The 25,487-nt window shown below is 41.1% G+C and overlaps 1 protein-coding gene across 1 annotated transcript; it reads left to right on the forward strand.

Moving 5' to 3' along the window:
• Positions 1-1,644: 1,644 nt before the first annotated feature.
• Positions 1,645-25,435, forward strand: ADGRF2 (adhesion G protein-coupled receptor F2). Its single transcript, XM_003897702.5, has 9 exons — positions 1,645-2,451; positions 6,890-6,932; positions 8,112-8,263; positions 9,202-9,435; positions 10,429-11,790; positions 16,192-16,233; positions 19,726-19,785; positions 22,968-23,044; positions 24,314-25,435. Exons 1-8 carry the CDS (start codon positions 2,293-2,295, stop codon positions 23,013-23,015), a joined length of 2,100 nt encoding a protein of 699 aa, XP_003897751.3. The 5' UTR covers positions 1,645-2,292; the 3' UTR covers positions 23,016-23,044; positions 24,314-25,435.
• Positions 25,436-25,487: the final 52 nt, after the last annotated feature.

Here is a 25,487-nt window from a genome sequence, read left to right on the forward strand (position 1 = left end):
CCCAGGGGAGGGAGGTCAGAACCACTAGATGCCTGTGGCTTTTCACAAGAAAATGAGGACAGAGGCCCTGGCGGATAGGAGGTGGGTGGTCAAAAGATTAGAGTCACACTACTGTTTTACCACTACACTTTCTGCTTCATAGAACTAGAAAAAAAGCTAATGACTATGGTTTAATGTCAACAACTCTGAAAGAAAAATAATTTCATTCAAGCCCAGATTAAAACACGCTACTTAATTTAAAGGGCAATCAGTTTTATCGGCTAAGTTTTTTAAAAGGTCAACTTTAAGAAATGTTTCTTCCAGTTAAAAGAAATTAGATAAAGCTGAAAAACACGCTAAAAATTAAAATCACACTGTTGCTGAAACATGGAAAAAGACAGCATGTCAGAGCTGTGGTCCTCAGTTATTTTATTACAAGGTAGACTTGGGAAGTAAAGAAAATGTGAAAAACTTCTGGGCTCTGTGCAGCAGCATAACTATCAAAAAAGGCCATATTGCAAAGTATAATGAAGGTCACTTCCACGGAGATCACAAAGCCCTCATTTGGACACAACGGAAGTATAATTTTAGTAATAATCAAACGCATTTTTGATAAAAATTATAACAACTATATTTAAAATGCAAAGCAAAATGGCAATTTAATAAACAGATTTTCAACATATTACATTAAAATTTGAAGCAAATAGAATGAGTTTCATCCTGATTTGCAGAACTCAGCTGATCATACACCTTTTTAAAAAAAATATCTACTTGAGCTTCCGTGCTGAGTAGCGCTAACATTATGAAAGTTTGTTGTCTTGTGTCATCCCCTAAATCATTTTTTAGAATTAGTTTTAATTAAGAAAAAGAACATTCTGTATGAGGAGAGTTTTGAAAGATAAAATCAACTTGATTCAGAAAAACATGGAGTCATCCTTAAGTTTCATGAGCATTATGTCATCAAATTCATCAATGGCTTCAATTTTTTCCAATTTTGAATATTTTGCCCAAAGCAGTAATTGCATTGGTGATGATTCTGATAGGTCAGTTTGATGATTTTTATACCATAATTTTCATGTGTTTGAATAACTTAGGTAGGAATAAAGGATGAAAATATGGCTGGCAATTTTACTTGAAGTTGTGTGTCCATCTGTATTGCTACAAAATACATTTAAAGTGATGAGTAACAAAGTAGCCTCTTTGAGTAAGAACTACAAATGTTTGGACAGCTGTATTAATACCAGGCTGAGATAGGCAATACAAAATATTTTAAATAATCACTGAATTTCAGTGGAATTTTAGCTAGACAAGTATTTCGATGGAGGAAACATGATTGGAAAATGAATTTTGCCTAGTCTTTCAAATAATGACATTGTTTCCTATGGAATTATGCATGATTGGGCTAGAGTTCTTCTTGGCTAAAAATGGTCAAATAGCAAATATAAACCATTGTGATTGCTTCTGGCCTTTGTTGATTACATTCAAGTCTTCTGAATCCTTTTAACTAAAAATGAAGAAACAGCAAATCACTTTCAAGGATGATCTCAACTCAAGATAAAATATATTAACATTATTAAAGTATAATACTAAATTTCTTAGCTTAGGTAAGTCCTCTGTAGAGCACAGACTCTGATGCAAATTATGAGCACTTCCCACCCACCTCCCCTCCATCCCTCCTCCCTACCTTCCTCTTTCTTTACTGAATATACTCTGTGCCAACCATGTGTCAAGCACTGTTTTAGGTGTCGAGGAATCAGTTTAGTTTTGATATCAGTCCTGGTAGAAATAACAATAACAGACCATGCTGAAGATCGGTTTTGAAGAAATCACCAGTTACCTATGAACATACGGCTCCAGAGTTAGATGGGAGTGAGGAATAATAGGCCAAGCCTCTTCAAAAGATATTTCTAGGCTGAGTTTGCCCATAGGAACCCCAGCTCATCTTCTACTGTAGCCATTCACAGACTTCTCAGCCCTGCGTAACCCAGAGACTGAAGCATCATTCCTGCTCCCTGAATACAGGCTGTTATTTATTATATCCATGCGGGCAAGGTGAAATCTGGCAGGCAGTAGCTTCCTTTGGAGGGGTTCTCATGTTAGGAGTGACGTGCAAGCTAACAGTAGAGGGTGGGGGATATCTCAGCAATTGCCTCTGTCTCCCAATGCTGCCTGTGCTCTCACTGCAGCCTCCTAGAGAACGAAGTTAATGGGAGGTCACAGGACACTGCCTCTGGAGCAGAAAGGTCTGAGTAGGCAGCATGGAAGAGGAAGACTGCCCAGTCTCATAGGTGAACTGATTGGGTCTGCAGTGGCATGGAGCCTATGAAAGCTTCAAATTGGAGACATTTTGCCTTTTTATTTATTCTTGTAGAAACAAGAAAGTCAGCTGTGTGGAAGACAATGACTCATACACTTTTGCTGTACTGCTTGGTGTTTCTTTTGCCCACAGAGTCATGTAGGACGTTGTACCAGGTAAGAAAAGGGGAAGGAGTGGAGGATGAGCTGGTGGGGAAAGCAAATGGACAAAAAAATCCATCAGCTACCGGCTCTCAGTTACCAGAGAGCTGAAGTATAGGGAAAAGATGGTGATAGAGTGACTGGCCCAGCCAGTAGTAATTACAACTACAGCTAACCAAAACCCACTTTAGCCATTAGCTACACATTGTTTGTCTCTCAGCCTTTTCCCATGAGTTCCTGAGATGCAATGAGGCTCAAGTGATTTAAGAGTAATAAATACTTTGTTCTGTATCTTCTGATAGTGAATGTTTCAGTTGTTCATAACCAGGGTGGTACCATTTCCTGGGGGCACTTGAAAATGTGGGGGTCGTAAGGGTTGCCACAATGACCAGGAAGTATTAGTGGCATTTAGAGGTAGGGCCTCTAAAGAGATAGGGCCTAGGAATGGCCTGGCATAATGAAGCATTGTCCCATCCAAAATGGCAGTAGCATCTCCCATAAGAAACCTAATAGAAACCTGAAGAAACTCCCATAAGAAACATCTCCCATAAGAAACCTGAAGAAACTCCCATAAAAAACCATAACCATGAATGGGTTAGAAGGAGGAATGAGGAGCTAGAAGGAGCTAGAAGGAGCTGGAAGGAGCAACTCAGGCAGTGGTTAAGCGAGGTCTCACTGGGACAGAGTTTCTGGCAATGGACTATTTTAAATTTTGTAGCACAGGGGGCCCTATGGCTCTTTCTGAAATATTTTTCCTGACACCATAAGTAATTTTAATTTCCCTGTTAGTTACTCATTTAAAATAAGCTGTGGAGGAGCACTTGAGAGAGGATACATGAAAACATTTGAGCATCTTCTGAAGAGAGTACTATTATTTGACCACAAGTTCTGGAAGGGAGCTTTGAGATCAACTGGTGAAACTCCACGCCCTTATTTTGCAGTTGAGGGGAGGGAGACCCATGGTGTGAGATGTGATTTGCTTGAAGTACATACTTACTCAGTTACAGGGCCAAGGCCAGAACCCCTGTTTTCAGATTCTCGGCTTCTTGATCTTTCCATTTTAATGTATGTCTTCCCAACAAGAGCCTTTTTAGGAAAAAATGACTTTGGAAGTTCCTTCCAAGAGTTTTTCAAATGATATTTACTTTACCCTCAAGTTAGTTTGTCTTTGCATGGGAATCTTCTGCATGGCTCCCCTTCCCCACTAATACTAAACAGGTACCTGGTTTCTGGGAGAAGTTAGAGACTCTTGGAAAGACCATTTCCTGAAGACTGTCAACCCTCCAGTTTGTTACTAATTCCTCCTTTCATTCCATTTCTGCATTCACACTTTTCTACAAGACAGAATGTGGACAGTAGGTAGAGCATGGGAGGTTGGCTTTGTTTCTCTTGATCATTGGGATTTACCTTACTGGGAACATTCTATCCTTCTCTTCTCATTAGACAAGCTACTGGGTGCTGAGCTGCTGATACTGCTGGCTCCTGACCTGCCTATGCACCCAGGCAGCTCAGCAGGTTCAGCAGGTTGCCGGTTTGCAAGCCTCTTTTTTTCACAGTATTAGGTTGGGGACGGTTGGTATCCCAAGCTAAAGTAATCTATACTGGGTGCTACACTAGAAATGAAATAACCAGAGGAGTATGTGATGTGCTTTGCAAATTGGATGGGAAGAAATTAATCAGATCCTTCCCTTAAGAAGACAGAGTTTTCAGAACTACAAGTAAACAGAATATCATGGTTTTCTGCCCATATACATGATAAATATAATGTGACTTCACTAGAGTTTATTTAATGGACCAAATATCATCCAGAGTTGTTGACCTATAACTGCATTTATCACAGTGCATTGAACACCGTGGTCCTATCAAGATGGTGTTGAGTATCTTGAGATGCCTGTATTTCCTTCCACTCATCCCCTCTGCCTGTTGCCCTTGGACACAGGCTGGCTGTTTAGAAAAAACAATATTGTAGGATCAGGAGATCTAAGTTCTCATCCTAGCTGTAAGGGGCATTTCCTGCATGGACTTGTACAAATCACTGCAATATCAAGCCTCATTTTCCTTAACTGTAAAATAAGAGGGCTGGATTGGATGATCTATAAAGTCTTCCAAAATTCTGAAGATGTTATTTTAGCATTCTTGTTTGGTGCAAGAATTTTAATTCTTCCACTCATAAAATAAGGCTTGATTCTCTGGACTAGAAAATGAAAAGTCATCTTCTGTCAGTGATTTCACAGATATGAATCCTCAGTGATACTTTCTTGACTTTGGAGAGATCCCAAAAGCTCAATTCAGATACCCCACAAGTTCTTATTCAGTAGAGAAAACAGGGAATATTCAGCTTTGTTTGTTGATAACATAGAGAGAAGTAAGGTTGTGAAGAAGAACCCCATGAGTTGGCATGAACCACAAGAGTTAGTCACAGAGCTGTGTCATCGAATTTCCAATTTCTTCCTCAGTGGATTAGAACTTGGAGCCCAAGTTGCAGTAATTGGGTCAAGGCTCTTCTCAGCCACTAGGAAACGCTATTCTGGTGCAGAAGCAAGAAAACTGAGTCTTTCTCTTTCTCCTCACACACACATACACACATGTACATATATGTCAGTGTATATATATGCATACTAAAATGTATATATGCATGCACACATATGCACAAGACACTGAACTAGCTACTTGGAGGAATATACTGAAGCACAATACACAGTACATGTTCTTAAGGAACTTGAGATTTAATTGAGGAGTTAATATGCTTCTATAAAAAAGATTAGATAGCAAAATAGCAGGTCAGGTGAGAATATGCCAAGCAGTGAATGTGTGTATGGCTGTATGGATGATGATCCCTGTAGGAACCAGAGGAAAAGATGTATCATGTACAGAACTGGATCAGGAAAGATCTCTTGGAAGGGGGAAACGTGAGCTTTGTATGTAATTGACGTTTGACATTTGTAAGTTTATGTGCAGAGTAATAACAGTAGTAAATCCTTAAATAGACTTATAGTATTCTTAGAGCCCATTCCTAGTGCTTTTCATAGATGAGCACATTTATTCCTCATAAACATGCTCTAGGGCAAGTATCATACAATTATAGTACTATAGTTCCTACTCTACTTTATGGAAGAGGAAACTGAGGCTCAGAGGGATAAAGTTTCCCAAGGTCTCAGATGTTGGTGTTGAGATTTGAACCCAGGTTGTCTACTGCCAGAGTACATCCCTTGACCACTATGTGACACTTTCTTAGTGAAGGGTCAGATATGGTCTCAATGGATGGGACAAAGAGGGGGTTCTAATTAGGACTGATGGAGATGCTCATGGTGTGCGGGACCTAGGTTTTGGGGGAGTTCTCCTAAGGAAAAAGAATGCAATATTACACATACAAAACTAAGGGAAAAGTGAAAATTTATTTAGAATGAGAACAGGAATCACAACAAATTTCAAATTTAGAAATGCTGGATAGTATTATTTAGCATTATTCAGTAATAAAACAATATTTTTTATTAATGAAATGCCCACCTTTTAGTTCCTACATTTTTGACTGCATACTTGCATGATCTTATTGTTTTTTTCTATAGAGAGAATAGAAATATTATTCAGTCTTTCCTCCAGCATTATTGATCAAATTTGTTTCTCATTATTCCTAGTTTAGAAAAGTATCTTTCAGTTTCTAATTTATTATTAGTAATGGCATGTAAGCATGTTGGACTGTCATCAAATTTGGGAAAATTCTATCCAATTTATTTCATATGTGAGCTGCAAGGTATCAGGGAACTTAGAATTTTCTTGTTCTGTGAATAATTGTAAATGTTCTTGGCATTGATATCACTTAAGTGTTGATGTTCTCATTGTAATGCAGAAGTGACTGAAAACTACATAACTATATCCTACTAAATTCAAACTAAACGTATCCCAGCTTAACTTGTCCAGAATCCGTGAATAGATATGGCTTCTCTAGTGATACCCAAAATGAGAGAGAGTATGAAGGAGGCAGAACTGAAATGGCACAAAATGATGGTCTTAACAGATGGTAGGTGGTTAAAACATTTTGCTTTTGATAATTTAATAAAACATATGATCACATGAACACATGAGATGATCTGCTCATTGCTAGATCCTTTCCCAGGGCTTCAAAAGGTCCCATATGAGCAAGGCTCTCTGAGGCTTAACCTTCGTCAATTTCTTGCTCAATCCACTTCTGCTCATAACATGTTTCCTGGATAGAACATAGACTCTTCTTACTGGAGAGAGAGGAGTGCTCCTACTGGGTAGCAGTGGGAGAGAAAGTGGTCCAGGCTGAAGGGAAAATGGGGTCACGGAGGAGCCGTAATTCATGGACTCAGCTTTGGGTGGGCCATGCTGGTATCATAGCTAATTTAACTGTGGTTGTTTGTGACTAACGTGAGCTGTTGGGCTGGCATACCAACAATTGATTTTGATGCAAATTTTGATTTTCCCTTTCTAGGCTGCCAGCAAAAGCAAGGAGAAGGTGCCTGCCAGGCCATACGGTATGTTGGCAGCAGTTACTTATCACATGGAAGTTTTGCTGTCCATCTATTGTAATAGAGGGCCATTCTCAGCCCTCTGTCCTGTGGCATGGCAGATGGAATCCTTGATGACTTGCATTTGGACTCTGATTATTTCCTTCATATTAAATTGTACCTTTGCCTTTTTTTTCTTTTTGACGTTTACGTTAGGGGGTACACGTGCAGGTTTGTTACACTGGCGAATTGCGTGTCACTGGGGTGTGGTGTACGAATGATCCCACCCAGGCAGTGAGCATAGTACCAGGTAGTAAATTGTACATTTCACCCCACCCTGTTCCTCTCTCCTCCCAGTACCCTCTGCTCCACCCTTGTCTGAGAATTCTTTGCCATAGATCCTTTGGATTGAGCCCATTCAAACTGGTCCAGTGGCTAGAATAGATCTGTGAGAAGTCATTGATGATATAACATATTATAGAGTTCCTGAACTGAGAGACTTCTTAGAAAACATTGGAAGCAGTGGATTCCAACTAGAGCTGATCTGGGGAGCTTCAGGGGTCTGAGGAAGTATTCAGGGGTTCCTGTGAGGGTGTGAGAGTAACCTAGTGGACTGCACTGTGGGTTTGTCCCTCTCACTTCACCTGGGACAGTTCCAGATTTTTTTGGTTGTTGTTTTTTTAGACAGTCTCACTCTGTCTCCCAGGCTGGAGTGCAGTGGCACGATCTTAGCTCATTGCAACCTCTGCGTCCTGGATTCAAGCAGTTCTCCTGTCTTAGCCTCCCGAGTAGCTGGGATTACAGGCACACGCCACTATGCCCAGCTAATATTTTGTATTTTTAGTAGAGATGGAGTTTCTCCATGTGGCCAGGCTCGTCTCAAACTCCTGACCTCGTGATCTGCCCACGTTGGCCTCCCAAAGTGCTGGGATTACAGGTGTGAGCCACTGTACCTGGCCATGTTCCACTTTTATCTATTTTATACACTGCAGTTCAGGATAAGATTTTGTTGGAAACAATAACATTTTGTTGCTAAAATAGATGATGACCACTGATCCATTTCAGTCTTCCTCCACTTTAGGAAGAGAAGACACTGATGTCTTCAGTATTTATGTGCTGTCATTGGCAGTGACACCTTGGTGACTGGCCCAATGGGCCCAGAGCCCAGACCTTCCCATCTGATACGGTCTCCTTTCATTTTCCCAGGTGTATGCGATGGTGTCTGTACAGACAACTCCCAGTGTACTCAACCTTGCCCTCCAGACACTCAGGGAAATATGGGGTTTTCATGCAGGAAAAAGACATGGCACAAGATCACTGACACCTGTCGGACTCTTAGTGCCGTCAACATCTTTGAGGTAATATCTTTTCTTTGCAATATGGATTCTGATGTGCACTGTATGAGCCCAGTGGAGGCTCCCCTTGGCAGTGGATATTGCCCTCAGTAAGAGAGAGAACAAGCATGTGGCAGGGCAGCGTGTAGGGATGGGTGAATAGATAAGCATCCACTAGTCTCATTTTCTATGCAAAAATAGCCTTCTAAACTTGGAGTATGTGAAAGTTTGTGCTCATGGACTCCTGGCCATGTGAAGGGGCAGGCTGCAGGAGGGCCAGAAGGGGGTCCTCTAAAGCAAGGGTTAGTAAACTTCTGTAAAGTGACAGACAGAAATATTTCAGGCTTTGTGGGTCACATGGTCTCTGTCGTGCCTACTCGACTCTACCATTGTAGCATGAAATCAGCTGTGGATAGTGTTTAAATTAACAGGCAGGTTGTATTCCAGTAAAACCTTGTTTGCAAAAACCAGGCAGCCAGTCTGGGTCCATAGTTTGCCACCCCTGCCTTAAAATATGGGAACCAGAGTCTGAATCTATGGGAGATACTTTCTATTGCTATTTTCAGTCTTGGTGTTCCAGTTGATTCATCCAAATCGAGTTTCAAATTTCTATTTTTAAGATAGACTCATCACTCATGATTTGCCCTTCATAAATATTACAAATAAGCTTAAATGGTACTAGAAATTTCTATATATACAGGTTGTCTGAAGTGATATGCTGAAGATAACAGTTGTTATTTGGGGAGAGGGGGATTAAAGAATAGGTAGATGGGAAGTAGGGACTTTTATTTGCTGGTTCATGCAACTCGGTATTGGTCAAGTTATTTGACAGCAGATGTGACTCTGAAAGTATAAAACAGAAAAACATTATGTTAGGCTGTCCTAAGTTTTAGTAAAGGTACTTTTACATTTAACATAAAAATAAAAATTATAAAAATTTCTTTCTTTTTGCCATATCATAGGAGGATTCACATTTGGTTCAGCCATTTGAAGACAATATAAAAATAAGTGTATATACTGGAAAGTCTGAGACCATATCAGATATGTTGCTACAAAAGTGTCCCACAGATTTGTCTTGTGTAATTAGAGGCATTCAGCAGTCACCCCGGATACCAGGAAACATTGCCATAATTGTGCAGCTCTTGCACAACATATCAACAGCATTATGGACAGGTGTTGATGAGGAAAAGATGCGGGTGAGTGTCCCTGAATACTTGGAAGAACATTATCTCAGTGGGAAAGGAATGCAGGTTAGTTCGAGTATTATGTGAGCTTCTTAGGGACTAGGAACCATTCTTTCACATCAGTATTTCTAATGTCTAGCAAAGCAAGTGTTCAGTAAATATTCATTAAAGAAAGGATGAATAAATGAATGGTAAAAGTAAACATATTTAATCAACAAATATTTATAGAGAGCACTTCCTTGGTACTGTAGTGAACTTTGGAGTATGATTTACCAATGTATCTTTTGGCTACTGAATACATTTAAGAAACATTCTGTTTTGGAGAGAGAAAGACTTTTCTTATTTTCATTTATGAATTAGGATAGGTTGCTAAAATGGAAAATAATTGAATGAAAAAAAAAAAAAAACCCAAAAAAAAAAAAAAAAAAAGAAACACAGCCATACCTATCCATTGCAGAAACATGAAATAGAACTGGGTCCATTTTGCTTAGTTTTGATCTTCAAAGCAAAGATAATAAAAAGTAGATTCAGACTCCAGGGTGAATTTCCAATTTATTACGTTCTTGTATAGGGCCCTGCAACACATTTGGGATGCAACAGAGGTTAAACATGTGATGGGTTCTCTGAGCAGGGTAAGCAAGTTGCTAGTTTTGCCTAGGTGTGATGTGGAGGGAATGATGGACAGGAGCATGTGGAAAGCTGCCCAGTGGCCTGGCTCGCAGAAGGCCATTGCATAAATGGAGGAGGGCATGGTGAGGCAATTCCTTTGTAGCTCTATCATCTAAGTCAAACTTCAGTGTACATGCAAGTCACCTGGGGATCTTATTAAGATGCAGATTCTGATTCATTAAATCTGGGGTGGGATCTGAGATTCTATATTTCTAAGAAGTTCCCAGAGTATGCTTAGGTTGCTGGTTGGAGGAGCACGCTTTATAAAAGTGAGTGTTGAATGCACTGGCAGTTTCAGAGAGTGGCTCAGTACTAACACTGGTTCTTTATTGTCAGAGTTACAGCACCATAGCCAACCACATTCTTAATAGCAAAAGCATCTTCAATTGGACTTTCATTCCTGACAGAAACAGCAGCTATATCCTACTACACTCAGTCAACTCCTTTGCAAGAAGGCTGTTCATAGATAAATATCCCGTTGACATACCAGATGTCTTCATTCATACTATGGGCACCACCATATCTGGAGATAACATTGGAAAAAATTTCACTTTTTCGATGAGAGTTAATGATACCAGCAATGAAGTCACTGGGAGAGTGTTGATCAGCAGAGGTGAACTTTGGAAGGTGCCTTCCCCTTCTCAGGTCATCAGCATTGCATTTCCAACTATTGGGGCTATTTTGGAAGCCAGTCTTTTGGAAAATGTTACTATAAATGGGCTTGTCCTGTCTGTCATTTTGCCCAAGGAACTTAAAAGAATCTCACTAATTTTTGAAAAGATCAGCAAGTCAGAGGAGAGGAGGACACAGTGTGTTGGCTGGCACTCTGTGGAGAACAGATGGGACCAGCAGGCCTGCAAAATGATTCAAGAAAACTCCCAGCAAGCTGTTTGCAAATGTAGGCCAAGCAAGTTGTTTACCTCTTTCTCAATTCTTATGTCACCTCACATCTTAGAGAGTCTGATCCTGACTTATATCACATATATAGGCCTGGGCATTTCTATTTGCAGCCTGATCCTTTGCTTGTCCATTGAGGTCCTAGTCTGGAGCCAAGTGACAAAGACAGAGATCACCTATTTACGCCATGTGTGCATTGTTAACATTGCAGCCACTTTGCTGATGGCTGATGTGTGGTTCATTGTAGCTTCCTTTCTTAGTGGTCCAATAACACACCACAACGGATGTGTGGCAGCCACATTTTTTGTTCATCTCTTTTACCTTTCTGTATTTTTCTGGATGTTTGCCAAGGCACTCCTTATCCTCTATGGAATCATGATTGTTTTCCATACCTTGCCCAAGTCGGTCCTGGTGGCATCTCTGTTTTCAGTGGGCTATGGATGCCCTTTGGTCATTGCTGCCATCACGGTTGCTGCCACTGAACCTGGCAAAGGCTACCTACGACCTGAGGCCTGCTGGCTCAACTGGGATATGACCAGAGCCCTCCTGGCCTTCGTGGTCCCAGCTTTGGCCATCGTGGTAGTAAACCTGATCACAGTCACACTGGTGATTGTCAAGACCCAGCGACCTGCCATCAGCAATTCCATGTTCCAGGAAGTGAGAGCCATTGTGAGAATCAGCAAGAACATTGCCATCCTCACACCACTTCTGGGACTGACCTGGGGATTTGGAGTAGCCACCGTCATCAATGACAGATCCCTGGCCTTCCACATTATCTTCTCCCTGCTCAATGCATTCCAGGTAAGTCCAGATGCTTCTGACCAAGTCCAAAGTGAGAGAATTCATGAAGATGTTCTGTGATTAGGAGCTTGTGGCATTAGATTTCTATGTAAAAGCCAGTGGATTCGGAATAGCATATGGCGTGGCGAAATAAACTTTTGTTCCAGAGATACCTGGATTTGGATCCTGACTCTTTCATTTACTAATAATGTATAACATGATCTTGGGATATTTACTCAACTTTTTCGAGCCATATTTTCCTCACATATAAAATGAGTGCAATACTGTCCACTTTATAGGAGTGTTTGGAAAATGAAATTAAATGCTGAATGGGAAAGGATCAACTACTAAAATGATCTAAAGATCATAGACAACCTAGTAATAGGCTAAGTTGTTATGGTTTAAAAATTAAGCAATAACACCCTCCCCAAAATTTAGGTATATAACTGGAGGTATTAAAGTTTGCACATTTATTACATTTCCTTCCACTTAGAATTTTTAGCTACCATTGGAAACCATCTTATTTTAACATGGCAAGCTATACAGAAAAAGTATTGAAGATCGTTTCTCCTTTCTTCTCTTATCACACTTAGATGAATTAAGCAATGTTCACAGTTTCATGTGCATCCTTTGCCAAATTTTCTATGCTCATACAAATATATTTTCACATAACACAGGGGTTAAAACAAGGTATATGATTGTGTAACTTGCTTTTGCACTTAAAAATATGCGCTAGAATTTTACCAGCTCATTATGTATGAATATGTCTCTAATGGCTGCATAGCATTGCATATTCAATAATTTCCTTCTTGATTGAAATTTTGTTTTTTTTCCATTTTTTTATGTTATAGTGTGTGAATGATCCAAAGTTTATTATATTGAATGTTAATATGTAGATAGCAACTAATTGAAAAGGAAGCTTTTATTTTTCTAAAGATATCTAAAACATTATCTTTTTTTCTGAATGCATGCAGTAGCCAGTAAGACTATTTTCAAGTAACTGCTTCACCTAATTGCTAATAGATATCTTGAGTCAAGTGTCTTCTCATTTTCCTTTTTCAGAATTTATGTATAAATGATTTCACTTTATAATAAACACTTTGATGTCTTGAAGAACAAAGTTAATAACAATAGGGGTATTTCATATTTTGAGTCTCTACTTTTTTTGCACTTTTATAGAAAATATTAATTGTATCCTACATTTGTATAGCTTTTGGTAGTTATCAGTTGCTTTATGCATGTTTACAAAACTAGTCATTGAAAAGACTTGGGTAAAAACCCTATTTTTCATAAACCCCTCATGAGCTCATGACTCACTCCACAGTATTTTCCTTCTCTTGTCTCCCTTCGGGCCGTCTTCCCTGTGAGTTTTGTTTTGGACAAGGCTGTGAGCACTTGCATTTTGATATCTTGAGCACCTTTACCTGTCATTGTAGGATCACTTGTGCTTTCAATTTCATTTCTGCCTTGAATCCCAGTAAGGAGCAGGGAGGGGCCTACCTAAACGCCAGTGCAGACGGGGCAGTGAGGAGCTGAGAACAAAGTGTTGGTGAGGCCAGTGGGGGGCCACTGGGCAGTGCTGTGTTGGTGCTGGCCTGTATTGACTCACAGAAGCTGCCTATTATATTTTCAGGATTGTTCTGAGTTGGCTGTGAACACCGTCATCAATAACAATTAAATTATATATAGACTTGCAATTAAACAAATTGGGTTAAAAGTAAAGGTCAAATACCCTCAGAACTCATCACTTCCTAATTATTTGTCTACCTTTTCTCTTGAGGTTACTTGCCTCTATTGTGTCTGCATGGTGGAAAATCTGTACAATGATGTGCTACTGCCCATCTCTTTCTAAATCCATGCTCAGCGATGTCACAGGGCAAGATTCAAATAGGCCATGGTGGGGGTCATTAACTATAGAGATTGGCAAACACTACAAATAAGGAGAGTTTATTGCCATTTACTAGCATATCACTGGATCAGGGCATCCTCTGAGGGAGGAGAGAGAGGAGCCATGGATCTACTGAGATGGGAGACACAACCAACTGGGTGTAAAAAGCAGGAGAAGTAGAGTCTTAGGATGAGATGAGGGGCAGCAGCAGAGGCTGATGGAGCACAGACAGAGGGGAGAGATTCTGAAACATATTGAGAGGCCCAGAGGATGTGGGAGGAAGACTCTTGTAAAGATTTCCTGGTCCTAGCCCCAGGGCAATATCTGCACTAGTTTTAAAACTCACCCATCCCCTTTACTAGAGTGGTTTTATTATGGTGTCAGTTGCTGCCTCGACTACCCACCTTGTCCATCCATAACTTCTGGTTGGCATCCTACTCTTGTATTTACTGAGAGTGATTGTGGGCTGGGTGAGTTTTTGGGACTCCCTCATAGCCATTTTGGAGGGAAAAAATAAAGCACATATACCAAAACTTGGGAGAACACCTTGAGAGTTACCTGTCCAAACTGTGCTTTGCTTACTAAAAGAAATGCGAAGAAGCTGCTACTGGTGAATTGTTTGTTAGGTATATTCTTTCTTCCCTTCTCAACCAGATACCAAACTTTATGGCCAATCTTTTAATCCAAGTCTTCTGAAAGATGTTTTGCATAACTTTATCTAAGGTGGCACGGGCCAACGAAAAGTGATCCTAGTGGAGTATTTCCCTGATACATGTTTATAAAGTCATGTTAAAGTCATGTTTATAGTCATGTGACATGACTATAAAAGTGCAGGTTGCATAATACAGAAATTAAACACATACATACACTCAAATGAAGAGACACCACATTTACTACTTATTTTGTGCCAAGCATTATGCTTAATGTTGCAGATACAAATATAGATAGACCAACCCCAAGGAATTAAAAATCCTATAAGGAGAGAAATTCCTCTTAGTTCTTTAGCCAAAGAATATTAGCCATCAGCATATTTGTAGAAAAAAAGCATGCTAGCATTGTGGTTCCCAGATCTTTAAAAAATATAATTCCTGGCCCAAATTAATGGAGATCCTGACTTGAAATGTATTCCTAGTACCAAAATCAGGCTGGAATATATTTGTCAGAAGGGGCCTTATAAGCATGATAACTTTGCAACATAATGGACCATGACAACAATAATTTTTTTTTGTAGCAGATACAATAAGAGATTTCAATAATTACCTTGTAGGCTCAGAGTGTTACACAGAAGAACAATCTCATAAAAGCTACATGGAGATTAAGCTTTTGAGGGTTGGACTGGCTGAATAGGAAGGTGTATGTTAGTATGTTTGGGGGACTGGATTAGCTGCAAGGATATACACTGGTCCCTGTAAAGTTCTCTACCTCTCATCTGGGCTTTTACCAAATAGTGGCAGATTTGGTATTGTTCTCAGCGATGAATACCAGGTTGTAACATCTTTATGGTGCCAGCTGTATAAAACCCATGCCTGTTAACAGGCCTCTGGGTAGGTAAGAGTTCAGGTAAGAGTTCATACTCACTTGTGAAGTCAGAGCAGCTTAGCATGGGTATTCCTAAATAAAATGTCATTATCTAACCTCCCTTTTCAGGTGAGCCATGGATGGAGTAACTGCACATTTAGGAGAAATTGTTGTCTAATGAATGTTCCTGTCTATCACATTTTGAATGCTGAATCTCAGCTTCCTTTTCCTTAACTGAAAAGTGGAACTACAACTTGCCATTCCTTCCTCAAGGGGGGGTTTGTGTCAATGTATGTGAAACAGAAGTAAAAACTTCAAATGGACTATAGCTATAGAGGAAAAGACTGTTTTGGGTTTTATATGGGGTTTTTTGTTTGATATGGAAAATAAAAGATATAAAAGCTAATTAATTCCTTCTACATCATCATATTGGGAATACTTGTCATGTGCTTAGAAACTCAATCTATTTAAAGTCATTAAGTTTTTGAGGATGTATACACTTGACTTTTCTTTGCAAGTTTTATAATATTCTTTGTAGTGGATGAGGAAGGAGGTTGAAGGTGTTATGGGAAGTTGAGCAACAGCTGTTTCTGCTCTTTTCTGTGGAAGGCTTCTCCTACTTATTCTTCAAGGACGGCAAGCCTGCATTCGTTGCCCAACACCTCCTCTGACTCTTTCTTGGATCATTATATTCAGTTGAGAGGCCCAGCTCCTGCTAAATGCAAACACTTTTAATTTGCCCAACTTAAAAGGAAAGTTTAAAAATATTCCTGTATGATGTAGGGACCTTGGTCTCTTTGGTTTACTGAGGTACCTCTACAGTGACTGGCATATGGAAGACACTCATCAGTATTCATTGAATGAATCTAGGTGTTGTGATCTAAGGATGATAAATTAAGAGATTTCATGAAATTGTTTTCTTTTTATCAAAATAGGAATTGGTAATAACTGAGAGTGTGTTTTATCATCATCATTCTTTTGTAAGTGACTCTTCTTCCCTCTTCTCTGTTTCCCAGGGCTTCTTCATCCTAGTGTTTGGAACCATCCTGGATCCAAAGGTACTGAATGTAAATTCTTCTTGTTGCTTTTTCTGTATTATCGGTACTTGGCCATGTAAAGGCTTGTAAAGGCTATTTATTGAAAAGCTCTCACTTCAGTCATTTGTACAGATGTATGAAGCCTGGATCACTGCTCTTTACAATGCAAATGATATTGACCAGCTTGCAAGTTCTTATGGGAATGAATGTTTTATGTACATTAGTGCTGATTCTTAAAACAATTGTAGGTATTGATATTTTCAATTTTACAGATGAGGAAACTGAGACTCAGAGTGAACAGCTTGCTCAAGATCACTACAGAAACCCACTCTGAATAGTTGAAGCAGAAAAGGAACTTATTAAATCCTGCAGTATTATCTTTGGGAGGGTCTCTTCGGCTTGGAGTTTTGGAGGCTCTGCTCCAGGAATAGTTACCAATGCACAGCACAGAAATGCTCCACAAGAGATACCATTGCTCTTCCCCGCTTTGCTGGGCACAGATAGCACAGCTCACCAGGCCAATGTCAGGCAGTGAACACTTAAGCCAGAGTTGCTGCTACTGCTGCCTGGGAGATCGCCTCACCCTGCCTGTCTGGTACACCAGCACCCGCATTTATTCATTGTCATGTCTGATTGGCTGAGTTCAGATCACATGGTCATGTCTTAGCTGCAAGGTTGGGTGGAAGTGTGAGTTCCTACTTGTATCTTGAACAGCAGTGGAGTCAAGAAAAGAAACTCTTCAAATGCAGATGAGTCTTGACAAGTGATGAGCATTGAAAACAAATAAAAACCAAGCAGAGGAACAACCCCTCAAATGTTTATTCAGGCTTCTAAAACCACCCTCTTTCCATTGTACCATACTACCTTCTGGAAAAAGTAAAGCAAACAACCCTCTCAGATATAAATGCAAAACCCTTCTGTCAATTAAAGTAAATAAATAAATAAATGAAAATAAAAAGGAACAGTACCAGGTTGGATTTACAAAACCAAACCAAAAACCCCAAACAAACAAAAACGTAATCCACTCCTTCCCCCAAGCACCCCACCTTCACTGCAGTTTCTTGTTTGTTTACTTATTTATTTATGTTTTACTATTTATTTTTTACTTATTTATTTATTTTTTACTAAATAAGAAGAGCACCTGTATTCAGCTGGCAAGACTTAGAGAAAAGGACATGTTAATTTTTTTTTTTTTTTTGAGACAAACTTTCACTCTATTACTCTGACTGGAGTGCAGTGGCACCATCATGGCTCACGGCAGCCTCCACCTCTTGGGCTCAGATGATCCTCTCATCACAGCCTCTTGAGTAGCAGGAACTACAGACACATGCCACCACACCTAGCTAATTTTTAAAAGTTTCTGTAGAGATGGGGTCTCCCTATGTTGCCCAGGTTGGTCTCGAACTCCTGAGCTCAAGGGATACACTCATCTTGGCCTCCCAAAGTGCAGGGATTATAGGAATGAGCTACTGCATCCAGCCTACTGCCAGTAATATTCTATTAAATTAATATCAAAGGTTTGTTAAAAGGTCAGGAGATAGAGACCATCCTGGCCAACGTGGCGAAACCTCATCTCTACTAAAAAATACAAAAACATAGCCAGGCATGGTGGCATGTGCCTGTAGTCTGAGCTACTCAGGAGACTGAGGCAGGGAAATTTCTTGAACCCGGGAGGTAGAGGTTGCAGTGAGTCAAGATCACCCCACTGCACTCCAGCCTGGCGACAGAGCCAGTTGGGATGCAGAGATAGTAATGTTTTCTCTGCCTTCTCCATTAGATTATGGCAAAGAACAAATGCAATTTTGTAGGTAAAAACACAAAGCACTTAAGGTACTGCCCAGTCATATGCCACAGGATTATGTTTCTATTATCTGTAAAACCACAACTAGCATCTGTAGCCAGAGTACCAGCAGCTGCATTTTTACTTAGTTTACCGGTGTTAGGTGAGATGTGCAAAGAACTCCAAGCCATGGAAACTTCTATCAAGATCAAAACCTCTTACCTTTGCAATTATGATATGAAAGGTAAATACTCAAAAGTGTCACAGGACCATACATGATTCATTGACCAAAAGTTGTATATACCAGTAGTCTTCAAACTTTTAGGATTAGTAAAACACAGTGAGCACATATCCCTAGATGTGTTCATTATTAACTTAAAAAGTGTTACGTACATTGTGAAACCTAAGAGTGAAAAAGGGTGCGGACAAAGAAATGTAAGTAGAAGTGCCAATGTATCTTACAAATTCCAGTGGGCCCTTGAGCACACCGTCCTCCATCCCTGGCGGGTGGTTTGATGTCTGTGTGTGACAAAGAATATGGCATCTGCAGGGAAAGGGGGAGCCACCCTGAGCTGGAGGGCTTTGGCATATATGAATTGTGAACACAGAACTTCTACAAGGCCTTAGAAGGTGAATAATATTTTGTATAGCAGAAATAAGAAGAGGGCCTGTATTCAGCAGGCAAAACTTAGAGAAAAGGACAGGATGACCTAGTCAGGGAAGATGAATTTCATGGGCTGTTGCTATGTTGTATAGTACTTTTTTCTTTGAGATGGGATGTCGCTCTGTTGCCAAGGCTGGAGTGCACTGTCGTGATCTCAGCTCGCTGCAACCTCCACCTCCTGAGTTCAAGCGATTCTCCTGCCTCAGCCTTTTGAGTAGCTGGGGTTACAGGTGCCCATCACTGCGCCTGGCTAATTTTTGTATTTTTAGTAGAGAGGGGGTTTCACTATGTTGACCAGCCTGGTCTCGAACTCCTGACCTCAAGTGATCCCCCTGCCTTGGCCTCCCAAAGTGCTGGGATTACAGGCATGAGCCACCATATCCAGTCGTATAGTACTTTCTTCCTCTAGAAAAGGTCGTTTGAATAATTGACAAATTGTGAGAAGTGATTACATAAGTGCTCCATAAAAATAATGCCAAAGCTAGGCCAGGTGAGGTGGCTCATGCCTGTAATCCCAGCACTTTTAGGAGGCCGAGGCAGGCAGATCATGAGGTCAGGAGATTGAGATCATCCTGGGTAACATGGTGAAATCCCATCTCTACTAAAAATACAAAAAAAAGTAGCCAAGCGTGGTGGCACACGACTGTAATCCCAGCTACTCGGGAAGCTAAGGCAGGAGAATTGCTTGAACCTGGGAGGCAGAGGTTGCAGTGAGCCGAGATGGCCCCACTGCACTACAGCCTGGATAACAGAGCGAGACTGCGTCTCAAGAAAAAAAAAGAAGCTATGTTGAGGAATCCTCAAACTTGTGGCAAACTGTATTTCTCAACCATTGGGTCCATATTTAAGGCCCTGAAAGTGAGTATCCTGTGCCACCTCCACCTCTCTTGTCTCTCCCCATCTTTCCATCTTTTCCAAGACTACTCCACCGGGTCACTGATCCCTCCATATCCCTCCAACAGAACCTAGCCGCTAACACAGTACCTGGCCACGATATCAGCCAGGTCCAAGCATATGTGTTATCTTCTTACGATCTTCTAATGCTTAACTTCTTTTGTTAAATATCCAGATAAGAGAAGCCTTAAAGGGTCGAGTAACCTCTGCAAAAAGGAGCTCCACAATATCAGAGGTAAAGCTTTCATATTAATTTTTGCATTGAAAAGTTTAACAAGATAACAACAGTCTTGGAGTTTCTGGCATATGGAGTGTTGCTAACACTCTCACCTTAACACTTCGCAATGTGGATTTCCCAGAAGTGCTGGGTGCCTCTTAAACAGTTCAGATTCTTTCTGGAATATGGGGATGCAAAGAGATGCAAGTGGAGTTACATGAATTTAGAGGAGAGTGACAAGATGGCTGGTGTTGGAGGGTGAACCTCAAACCACATAGTAGGAGAGCAAGTGATGAAAGAAATGAGATAAGTGTTAGGTTCCCGTGATATCTCACTTGTTCTCTATGACTCCAATCAGTTGACCCACATCCAAAGTGTAAAAACTGCAGGGAAATTAATTCTGATCCTACACAAAGAACTACTCAAGAGGGGCCAGTTGCCATGGTTGCTGAAGTGGCTTAAGTGGGCTTGGGGCCTGCTCAGGGTTGCTGTAGAGAAGATTCAGTCATTGGACAGCAGGCTGGACTATAACAGGGCCTCTAACTTATCTTCTATTCCTGTGACTTGGAAACAATGTATTGCTATGCAAAGAATGAGGGCCATGAACTGTTTTGAGTGAGGGAAAAACTGCCGCTCAATTTTTAAAAAAACTTTTAAATGGCAGCAAAAGGAGATTCAGGGTTGGCCCAAGGAATACACCCACAACAAGCGAGGAGGTGATCTAGAGGCTCCCACGCCAATGTCTGCTGGGGTCCACATCCCCTGTCATGGACTGGGGCTTTAGGGGATCTGCACGGAGAGAGGCTAATTGATGGGGCTGGGTACCCTGTGGCCCTGAGAGCAGCGTTGCCCCATCCTCGTTCCTTGCTTTTCCATTCCCTCTCTGTGGATTTCTTTAGCCCTGCTCTTCTCTTCTTTTTCTTCCCTCTCTTTTTCTGTTCTCGTTTGCCTTACTCTTACCTAACCTTTGGTCTTGTTTTTAGTCTTTGGTCTCTGTACCTGGGAATCTGCTGGTTTCTCTGTACCCCTTTCAGCTTAAAAAAAAAAAAAAAAGAGCAAAAGTTTAATGCAAATGACATTAATAAATATCTAAAGTAATGGTTCTCAACTTGGGCTATACGTTAGAATCAACTGGGAAGCTTCAAAAAATGGGGTTGCCTGGGTCACACCCCTGGAGATTCTCATTTGATTGGTCTGGAGTGTGGCTTGGATTTGGGGATTTTGAAAGCTCCCCAGGTGATTCTAATGTACAGTCAAGGCTGAGAGTCATTCATCTAAAGTCTCCCTGAAGTGTCCTGGCATTGTAAATGTTTGTCTCCAACAGGCATCCCTGATGTAAGTAGTCTCCTCCTTCACTTTGGTCTGCTGTGGTGTTCTCAGGAGAGAGTCCTGACTCTCTCAATCCCTTCCAATTTAGCTTTGCTCCTTTCCTTATGTGTTTCAGAATTGATCCATTCAGGTCATCATAGAGAAATTCTGCCTTTCAGTGTTATAAAATCCTAGTCATTTCTCCCACTTCTCTTTGTGGTTTTATTTGACTGGTAAGTCAAAATAACATCCAGCATTTTATGAGTAGTTATCGATTGAATCAGTGGTTTTTGATGCTGGCTGTACCTTAGAAACACCTAGGAAGCTTTAAAAATATACCACTTCAGGGCACAGTGGCTCACGCCTATAATCCCAGCACTTTGGGAGGCTGAGGTGGGCGGATTGCCTGAGGTCAGGAGTTCAAGACCATCCTGGTCAACATGGTGAAACCCCATCTCTACTGAAAACACAAAAATTAGTCAGATGGCACATGCCTGTAGTCCCAGCTACTCGGGAGGCTGAGGCAGGAGAATTGCTTGAACTCAGGAGGCGAAGAAGTTGCAGTGAGCCCGAGATTGTGCCACTGTACTCCAGCCTGGGTGCCAGAGCAAGACACCGTCTCAAAACAACAACAACAACAACAACAACAACAACAACACAACAACAACAACAAACATTTTTCAGGCCCTAATCAAGAAAAATTAAATCAGAAACTCTTGGAGGTAGGGCCTAAGCATTTTTTAAAGCTCCCCAGTGATTCTAATGTGCTACCTGGGTTAACAATCACTGGCCTAGGTACTATGTAAATTTATCCTAATTTCTTGCAATTCCCCCTTCATTTCTTGCTCACTAACTTTAGGCCACTGCCTGCAATTAGTTTTGTCAACTCTGCTCAGAGGGCAAGTAGGTGTCTCATCTGTGCTCTCCTCTTCTGCTTTGTAGGCCTCTAATCCCTAGGTAACAATCTTCTGTAGTCGAGATTCAACTCCCCTCCTCATGGCGCCTGCCTGGGTAGTGTCAGTCCTGCTTCCCAAACCCAGCATAATAAATTTGCTTGTCTGTGTTCATTTGATATCTGATGTGATGAATTAGCCTATGTTTATGTGGTAGTAATTCTACCAGTGAGTTAATGTATTACCTATTTTAGGCAACACATTCCTAAAACACAAGGACATCCTTTGGAGACAGGTGCATTACAAGGGGATGGCTTTAACACTGAGGATTTCAGCAGACCAGCTGAGAGAGCTGTTTGAGAGCTTGGAGCCATTTTGCTGTCTATCTCTCTCTCTCTCTCCATGCCACTCAATGTCTTCTCCACTATCTACGACCTTCCCAAATCTGGGGCTCCTTCAGTAGGTGGAGCCAGGTCAGGCCAAGGAGGAGGAGGATCTCTTACAGCAGTCGGTTCCTATGTTGTCAGTGGTTCCAATACAAAAAAGGGGAGAAGGGAGCCGGGCGCAGTGGCTCACACCTGTAATCCCAGCACTTTGGGAGGCCGAGGTGGGCAGATCATGAGGTCAAGAGATGGAAACCATCCTGGTCAACCTGTGAATCCCCATCTCTACTAAAAATACAAAAATTAGCTGGCTGTGGTGGCACATGCCTGTAGTCCCAGTTACTCAGGAGGCTGAGGCAGGAGAATTGCTTGAACCCGGGAGGCAGAAGTTGCAGTTAGCTGAGATCGTGCCACTGCACTCCAGCCTGGACGAGAGAGTGAGACTCTGTCTTGGAAAAAAAAAAAAAAAAAAGAAAAGGAGAGGAGAGGAATAAAGTGAAGGAGTAAAAGGAATTACTGTGGATCACAATTTCCCAGGTGCTTTGAATAATTGTGATAATTGAAAACAGACTAATAATGATATTTAATAAATGCAATTATACTTTGTCATCAACAGAAGGCTTCTTCTGAATTATCTTGTCATCCCATCAAAGGCCCAAGTTAAGAAACCAGTCTACATTCCTAACCTGGGAGGTGAGTGCAAAGCAAGGGATTCCCATATATGTCATATATGTGACATTTCTTTTAAAATTGCAATTTGATTAATTATAATTGGAAATGATTTTTTCTTCATTAAAAGGATTCTCCTATACAGTCTATTCTCACCTAGCTATGGTTGGAAATATATTCACACTTCAAATTCTTAGGCTACTGAAATTTTTTTGGCTCCGAAAATTAGGCAGGCATGTCTGAAAATGCTTTTAAATTAGCCTGGGTGACTTTTAGATGGGAGTGAGGAGAGCTGCTTGCTCTACTTAACTGCTCCCTCTCTTCAATCTTCTATCTAGTTCTCTATCCCAGGACATCCTATATGACATCAGCAGTATCCCCAAATTTCCCATTGTGGCCCGTTTCTTTTCCCTAGCATGAAAAGATCAAGGTATGATAAACAATATCTGTGAGAGGCCTCAGGGATGATGGAGAAGTTTATTTACATTTGAGATCTTAGAGATAGACAAAGATATATAGAAAAACAGAAGTAGAGGAAGGAGCCATAGGGGAAAACAGAAATTCAGATACATAGAGACAGAGGGACATGGTGACTCATGACTAGAAGAGAGCCACGTAGATATCAGGACATGTGCAGACACAAGTCTTCCAATCCTGTGTCTCGATGTGCCTCTGGATCTAGAGACAGAAAAGAGAGGAAGACAGAGGAACCCACACTGAAATACCCACATTCATAATAAGAGACAGAGAGATGCAGGGGGGGGATAAGAGATGCATTGGGAGACCCAGAGAAATGCAGAAAAACAAAACAAAACAAAACAAAACAAAAAACAAAAACAAAAACAAAAACAGAGAGATTGACTCACAGAGACACATACAGCATGACAGAGACAGAAACAGAGACAGATGCACTCAGCTATGTAGAGAGGGCCGCCCACCCCTCATCCCAACACATCCAGGCTCCAGCAGCGTTTGTGGCTTTCTGCAGCAGTTCAGTGCCTTGTATGAAAAATGGGTCTTTTTCAAGACGTGTTACAATGAAAAGGAGGTGGTCCAGCTTAGAGAAAGACAAGGTGTGTAATTCAGCATTTGTGGGCAACAGAAAAGACTGTTCTCTGGATTCCAAAGTGGCTTAAAGGGAGAAGACTCTCCATCGGCCATAAGGGATGTACCCACATGGGCTCATTATTCAAGACAGTGAGCTTATAATGCAGATGTTATAAAGCCTATGAATCTTGCTACTTGTACATGAAAGCTGTGATCTTCTGTTCTTGACAAGGTTGTATATTCCAGGAATGGCAGAGCCCAAAGGAGAAATGTGCTCATTCCTGTCTTCTTGCCTCTGGAGAATATGTAGGAAGCTCACACATGTGGTGCTGATGGAGGAGGGCGTGATGTGCAGAAAGGATGAAAGCCTCCTCTGTCTAAGCTGTTCTGTGCTACTAAACGTTTCTCATCCATCAACTGTACATAGCTACATATACGTCATGCTGAGCAGCCACAGCAAACAAAAAGACAAAGGGGGTCACCACCGTGGTTTTTGTTGGGGCTTTTCCACCTCTTTGCTGTTGGGTCACATTTGTCTTTGGAAAGCAAGCTCTGTCTCATCTTGGGAAAGGCGGCCTGGGATTTCACCTGGCTGGATTCTGTGTGTTGCTGAGGGAGGAGCCTCATGAATAGTCACAAAGAGTTGGGCTGATTCTAACTAGGTCATTGCTGATTTTTTTTTTTTCCCCAAAAGGAATCCACTGCCAGTATATTCTACTTTTTCAAATTTAAATAGATTGGATGGTCAACCTGGTGTGGGCTTAGATACAACTTCCTTGGCCAGGAACCAAGGGGAAAAGCATAGAGTTTTTGAGACAGAAAGATGACTATTTTCAGTTAAGGAGATGGAAGCCTGGAGTTGTGAGTCAATGCTAATCAAGGACTGAGCCAGAGGTAGAAACCCAAGTCTGCTGGCTCCTAGCCCTGCACTTCCTCTTCAAGATCGTGTAGCCACTGAAAGATCTTCTGCCTACACTGACAATGTAAGATCAATCCTCACCAACAATATGCTTTTTTGATACCTGGGATTGGAGAGAGGAAATATCACCTTTCCAGTTCAGAGCTGCTCATTTTCTTAACTTGTATGTAAACAAATTCAACATTCAAACCAGGTGTTGCCTGATAGAACAGTATTGTAGGTAGAAGCTCTTTGAGAAAAAAAAAGCCTCTTTACAAAGCAAGGACACAGATGACGGCAGCAGCATCTAACTAGTGGATAAAGGCAAAGGGGCAATGGGCAGCCTCTAATTATCCCAACAAGAAGTCAGTATTAATGATGTTTCATTACAAAGGAGAAAGTGGGGCTTGCTTTATGTATGAGTGCAGTTCCTTCCTTCCTTCCTTCTTTCCTTCCTTCCTTCCCCCCTCCCTCTCTCTCTTTCCTTTCCTTTCCTTTTCTTCCCTCCCTCCCTCCCTCTCT

This window comes from Papio anubis, chromosome 6 (genome assembly GCF_008728515.1).
Source record: "Papio anubis isolate 15944 chromosome 6, Panubis1.0, whole genome shotgun sequence".
Taxonomy (NCBI): Eukaryota; Metazoa; Chordata; class Mammalia; order Primates; family Cercopithecidae; genus Papio; species Papio anubis.

Excerpts from the sequence above, each read along its gene's own strand:
- ADGRF2 (XM_003897702.5), top strand. The coding sequence starts at position 2,293 with ATGGAGCCTATGAAAGCTTCAAATTGGAGACATTTTGCCTTTTTATTT. Across the intron at positions 6,933-8,111 it reads GGTGCCTGCCAGGCCATACG|GTGTATGCGATGGTGTCTGT; the intron begins GTATGTTGGCAG and ends TCATTTTCCCAG. Across the intron at positions 11,791-16,191 it reads CCCTGCTCAATGCATTCCAG|GGCTTCTTCATCCTAGTGTT; the intron begins GTAAGTCCAGAT and ends TCTGTTTCCCAG.